This window comes from Thermobia domestica, chromosome 1 (genome assembly GCF_964235325.1).
Source record: "Thermobia domestica chromosome 1, izTheDome1.hap1.1, whole genome shotgun sequence".
NCBI lineage: Eukaryota > Metazoa > Arthropoda > Insecta > Zygentoma > Lepismatidae > Thermobia > Thermobia domestica.
In genome coordinates, this window is record NC_137454.1 from 198,562,784 (window position 1) to 198,569,784 (window position 7,001).

The 7,001-nt window shown below is 34.4% G+C and overlaps 1 protein-coding gene across 1 annotated transcript; it reads right to left on the minus strand.

Annotated features, from left to right (window-relative positions):
* Positions 1 to 1,164: 1,164 nt before the first annotated feature.
* LOC145692772 (transitional endoplasmic reticulum ATPase-like) lies at positions 1,165 to 3,819 on the minus strand. The gene has a single exon (XM_081768234.1). It carries the CDS (start codon positions 3,739 to 3,741, stop codon positions 1,276 to 1,278), a length of 2,466 nt encoding a protein of 821 aa, XP_081624360.1. The 5' UTR covers positions 3,742 to 3,819; the 3' UTR covers positions 1,165 to 1,275.
* Between the last annotated feature and the right edge of the window lie 3,182 nt (positions 3,820 to 7,001).

Consider the following 7,001-nt stretch of genomic DNA (forward strand, 5'->3'; position numbering starts at 1 on the left):
TGTATTCAAAGTAGCACAATTTGCACACATTGTTGGTTATGTGTCTGTATATATATATATATATATATATATATATATATATATATATATATATATATATATATATATATATATATATATATATATGTGTGTGTGTGTGTGTGTGTGTGTGTGTGTGTGTGTGTGTGTGTGTGAGTGTGTGTTTTAGAAAAGAAAGTAAAACACAAATGAACAAAACAAAACGTGGTTGGCGCTTCCTTTAATATACCTCAATTAATGTTATCACATAGCTTTTGTCAAGAATTGGTATTCAACAAACTAGGGAAACTTTGATAAGAAAAGGGAACATTTTGTGTCAGTCGAGGGAAATTTTGTTACGGAACTCTACCAACACTAGGTTGTCTATGAATATTGTTACCATAATGTTTTGATCCAAAATACGGACAAGCATTAAAATGACGACCCCTCAAAGATACAGTGGTCAAACACAGAATAAATATTTTGAAATTTCTTACCTAAAAATCATCTTTTTAGGTTATCACACAATCGTTTATTGTAATACCTAACACACTATTGGAAACTAACATGTTCTATATTTTTTTTTTCATTAACACAAATATAATAAACCATTTATAAAATATAAAGCAAATATAAACCAAATATAATAAATTATTGCATAGGTTAGTATTGTTCAAGTGCGTGAAGAACAACATTCACTATTTTTAGCGGTGATACGGCGCTACGGCGGTCCTGATCTGCTACGGTAACAACGTCAATAATAAAAACTAAATTTCGCCCGAGATTTTAGCCATTCCCGACTCGGGAGTTTTCGGGTAACTCCAAATGAGCTCTCAACTACGGACATTTTCCTATTTCATGCTCTGTACGATACGGACACGGACACGGGCTCAAAATACAAACAGTCCGTACAAAATACGGACGTATGGCAACCCTATCTATGAGCCACATATAAGCGTACTGCAACTATGTGAATAAAAGAGATTCCAAATAGTGATAAGAATAATACTAGCATTGGCAACTGATTTGTACACCAAGGAAATTGTTTATTTCCATCTAGCGAAAACAATATAAAGTTTAATTTAAAATATGCAACTTCAACTAAATGAATTGAAACAATCAACAAATTGATCGAGCAACAAGATTGTGAGAACTACAATGCTGCTGTTTCATTTTTTTTTTTTTTTACAAAATTATAATAATTTTTTCGTCATAGCATTGAGCTGAAATATATATATATAAAAAAAAACGCACTCCATCCTCCATCCCTGCTTGTTTCTAAAAAATGTATTCCATTCCATTTGACTTATTTTGTTGATTTTCGTTTTGACTGCCTTCAGCAATGATTTCTCTTATACTGTAGAACGTTTCTGAAAAGTCTTTAAAGATCTCGATATCAACCTGAGTAATAGATGGTTTAAAAGTTTTCATAGCTGACTCGAAATGCTTCATTTTTAATGACAAAGTGGAAGATTCTGATAAAGCTGTCTGATTTGCAATCTCTTGTATTTCTTGAGGTTCAGACTGAAGTTCCTCAAACGGCTTTCTGAAAGGTATGCATCCCTTTACCCAATCGAAGATGTTTTTCGAATGCTGGCTCATCACAACAGATTCAGAGAGTGGTTCCTTGTCAGTCTCGAATATCATATCCTTATCTTTTGGCATGATTTCCTTACATTCAGGATGTTCAGCTTCTATTTCGTCACGAATTGCCAGTCTGCATGCTTTCTCAAAGACACTCTTCAGATCTGCTACAGAGTAAAAATAAGTCTTCTTCGCAAATGCTCCCACATCAATGTCATGGAGAAGACAGTTAGGTACAAGTTTTTCCAAAAGTATCTTCCTTTCATTTTCACCCGGAGGGGGAACAAAAAACTGATGATTAAGTCGATTGGGTTTTAGAATTGTCGGGTCGATATTGTGTGGTTGGCTAGTAGATCCTATGACAAGAATTTTATCTTCACTTCTCAAGGCATCAATTTCAGTTATCATGTCATTCAGAAACCTATCTATTCTTGGTTCTTGGCTGTCTCCTATTCTAGTTGATGCTATAACATCTATATCCTTGAAGTGTAAAACACATGGTGCTTGTCTTCGTGCTTTGTTGAAATATTCCTTGATATTAATAGAAGAATATTCGTACCAATCAGCGTATAATTCAACAGGAGTAACAGAAATTAAATTAGCTTGCAAATCATTAGCAACTACTTGTGTAAGAAGAGATTTTCCACATCCAGCAGGACCATATAGTAACAAACCTTTGGGGAAATCCAGATTAGAATATGAATTGTCGTTCGGATTTTTAATTTGCTTAATTATATCCTGTAGTTCTGTTTTTACACTGGACAAGCCCACCACATCAGACCAAAATAGATTATGACGTTGAGATTTTAATTTGTTCATTATTTCATTAATTACTTGACGGAAATCATGTGCTGCTATGCAGGTGGGTTTAAGATCACTAATGTTTCCGTTTTCCAGGTAGTGAGCCATAATATTTGCACTGACACTTTTAAGGCTAGCTTCTGTACACAAAGTACCTAAATCCGCTCCCGAAAATCCTTCCGTCTGTCTAGCAATTTCCTTCAGATCCACATCACAATCAAGCTTCAATTCCTTGGTAAGCACTTCAAGTATCGATAATCTGTCTTCTTCGTTGGGAGGGCCAATGTAAACTTGTGTATCAAATCTACCCTTCTGTTTCAACCTAGGCTCCACAATCTCTATCTTGTTAGTCGCTCCAATGACAACTACTCCAGAGTGACTTTCTAGTTCATCCATCAAAGTTATTAATTGAGTAACAAGACTCTTCTCTTTCGGATCTTTCAGACACTCAGTTTTCTTTCCAATATAGTCGAATTGATCTATCAAAATTATAGATGGAGAATTTCTCTTTGCATCATCGAATGCCTTCCTAAGTTTATTTTCTGGTTGTCCAACAACATCTAGCAATAGCTCCGGAACAGTGATGTTAATAATATTAGCTTCTACCTGCTGGCAGACATGCCGTGCTATTATAGTTTTTCCAGTACCTGGTGGTCCGTACAGCAGAATGCCTTTGGGAAGATCGACAGGTAAGTGAGGATATAAGAGTGGTTCACGTAGAGTCAGATTTACGAGATGCTTTATTTCTTGCAGTTGTGATTGATATCCACCCACTTCAATTTTAGTATCATTGATGGTAACAGATTCTCCTTCTATGTATATACAAGTGTCTGGTCCTATAATACAATAGGGAGAAGGATGTGTAAGTGAAATCTTTACCTCAATTTCTTCGTTGCCATTCTTAAGAGTGATGATATCTCCTTCATGCACTGGAAACTCGTTTTGAATTTGCTGTGGAAGAAGACCTTTTGAGAAGGGTGTTCCATGGACTGGCGAGATTTGCACACACTTGGCGAATTCAATTTTATCTAGTTTATGAATAGTTATAAAGTCTCCGACATTCGTATTCAAGTTTCTTCTAGTCATGAAACTCATTCGAATCCCGTCTATGTCACCATCGTCCTCTGCTACCATGGCTACCGTCACTCTGCCTGCATCAGACTTCAAAGCAATCATCTCTCTCGTTAAAATACCTAAAGCACTTTTCTTAGCTAGTGTAATGCCAACGACAAATGACGTATACATTCCATTGGTTGCATCGTATACTCTCAGCCTGTGTGGGTGCATAGTGGGAGTTAGAACTGGGTCTCCCAACTCATTGTCACCGTCCGGTGGGAGTAAGTCTCCCTCACCAGACATATTTATGGTTCTCCACTCTACGTGTTAGGTGATTATCTACAATGTTGTTATTCTCTATTCCGGTGCCAATGTGTCTAAGAGATGGCACCTATATTGTTGAGCATAACATTGTAAGAAGCATTAATAATAATTCTTAATTTTAATAGAAACGCTTTGTTTAGTTAATAAACTTTGATGGGAAACTGTGACAAACACTTCGTATTTCCAGAAAACTATACTATTGAACTGTTTAATTTCGTTTAGATTCTGTGGATTTTCATATTGATCTTCTGTATCTCCCATACGTTTTATTAACAATCAGGACCATGACATTTAATTTATATAAATGTACTACCAGAATGCCCGTTTCTTCGGACGTAAAAAAATAAGATTTATGGAAAAACCTTTGAAGGATATGCACAAATATTTTCTGGTTTCAAAATACTTGCCGATGAAGTTTGATTTCGCTGAAATTACGCCCACAAGTACTCACTAAATTGCTTCTAAATAACTTTTCATAACGTCAAAACAAAGTCAAATCGTTTCCTCGCATACCGAATAGTGACGTCGCCTTGTGCAGTTCACAAAAATACGTGAATTACCAAATATCGTGCTCTGTTTGTTGTTCCTTAAGATATTTAATAATACTGAGAATATTATTATATTGTTTCGTTTCCACTCTCCGCTTGCTTTACCCCTTGAGTATATGCATTCTATCATCCACCACGTTCACAGCAGAGCTGCGAGCGTGATTGCCTGTTTTGTGTGAAGTACAGCTGGGTAGCGCTCGTAGCTGAGGGGATGAACTGGTGTCTCCTAACGTTCAAATGAAGATTTGAACAAGCAGCGTTGACAGCTGTTGTTGACTAATTTCCAGTAATGTGGCGCTTTAAACAGAATCAAAGAATGAACTTACGCAATTTATAATAGAGTAGTCTTCTTTCAATCAGTTATCTACATTTCCTTTTATCTAAAATTTCTTCTAATGAAAATACACTAACGGAACAAACAAAATTACGGCATTAGGAGCTCGTATCAAGGGGAATAGAAGGTTTAGAACCCTTCCCCAGAGGTTCTTAAGTTAACTCAAAACAAAATTAAATATTAATTTATTAATGCAGAACAAAATTAAGTTTTCATTTATTTTCAAGACTTCTTATTAAATACATATAATTTCTTATTTTTATTTAAGCTACGGTTCTCCTGTCTAAATAAACTGATTGTTTGTAAAAAGCGAATAGCTTATCAAAATATGCTGTAATTTGCAATGCAAAAATTTTACTTTAGTATTGAGTTGTTTTTGAGTTTATTGTTCCTTTCAGCAGCGAGGCTATATGAGACATGGACCTCCACATAGGCTCCCGCCGGTACTTTCAGTATTGTGAGAACCTGAAGGAAATTTTGGAACTGATTTTTCTATTTCAACATTTATCTTTAACACATGCAAAATAGGAAAACACGAGTATTGGTGTTTGCAGTAACGTAATGTATGTTCAGCTGTATCATTTCTGGGAAAACAAGTTATTTCTTGGGGGCAGGCACGTAGCCATGGGGAGCCCGGAGCCTCCCCTTCGAGACCAGAAATGAAAAAAATAAGGAAGGATCGAATAAAATGAAATGAGAAAAAGAAGGATCAGCGTTAAAAATAAAAAAAATAAAACTACAGGAAACTTTTGGTTACTCTTTCTATGAGGAGATTTGTATTACTTGCAATACATGGTGGAGAGGTGAGCGAGATATCCTGGAAGAGTCAGGGAATTTGAAATTTCTAGAAAAGTTACAGAATTCTCAGAATTTCTGCTAATAGTCAGGGAGATTTCAAGCTTCCGAAAGCATAGTACTATTGAGTAACACCGTGGACATTTTTTTATCATAATTTTTCGTCATCGCATCCTTGCAGAATCATACATGTTATTTCAAAAACAATTTTCTACTGCTCCTTTAACCTGCCATTTGGAACCAACAGTAGTTGATCGAATAATAAAAACAAAAGTTTATATGGAAAAAGAGTTCTATTAGCATTTGATTCAACAGAAAAAGGAACGCAGATATTGTAAAATATTTTACAAGACATTATTGAGTATGTACTTTTTATAATAGTGAATATATACTTTTCATAATAGTTGAGATCATAATGAAAGGAAAATTGTTATATTTGAATGAACAAAGAAAGAAACGTAAATATTGTAAAATCTTTTTCAATACTTTTTTTTATTCTTTTATTACTCGAGATTTCTTCATAGTTTGTTATTAAAATACTTACCAACATATTCTCATTTTATTGTCCTAACAAACCAATATATGTTGATAGTAAAGTAGTTTACATTGATCAAACTCCTGAGTCTTCAGAATTTCATATCACGCCTTCCCCCCGTTACGAAATTCTGGCTAAACGAACCAATATATGTTCCAGTAGTTCAAATAGTTTAGAATGATCGAGTCCCTGGTATCATGATCACAGTATTTCATGTTACGGACCCCCCCTTCACGAAATCCTGGCTACGTGCTTGTTGGGGGGAAGGTAACTTACTTCCGTGATTTTGTACTTTATGTGCAGAAACATTATTCTCTCAATGTATTTCAGAGTGGCTAAAGGAAAACCTGCTGTGTTTTGGTATACTGTTGATAAATGTGTTTGCTAGTATTTATTATTTCTTTTCCATAATTTCCATGTTTATTTTGCTAGAATTTTTGGTAGGTATATACTCGACTGTTTTCAAAACTATAGCTAATATATCTCCAGTACATCTCTCAATTAAGGTAAGCATATGCTGAACTATAAAGAAATTAGTTGGGAGTATTGCGTATACCCCCGTATACCTTCCTCGATAGGTTTGTAGTGTTAGGTTTTCCAAAAATACTTTCTCAGTATAGTGAGTCTAAGGCCTACTACGATTTCGAACTACTGTACATCCTTTGGAGCACTCGAGGATTGTGAAAGTTTAAAAAAAAGTTAGAACATAATCGAACAAAAATTTCCAAACAAAATTTCAAGCAAAAAATTTCGAACAAAAAATTATGAAACTAAAAATTTCAAACACAAATTTTGAAACAAACCATTTTGAAACAACATTTTCAAACAAAAAATTTTGAAACGAAAAATTTTTCAAACTAAAAATTTCAAAGAAAAAATTTTCAAAAAATCTTTTGAAACGAAAATTTTTAAACAAAAGTTTTGAAACGAAAAATTTTGAAACAAAATTTTCAAAAAAAAAATTTGAAACTAAAAATTTTTCAAAGTAGAGTTTTCAACTAAAATGGTTTCACGGTTAACCGTCAAA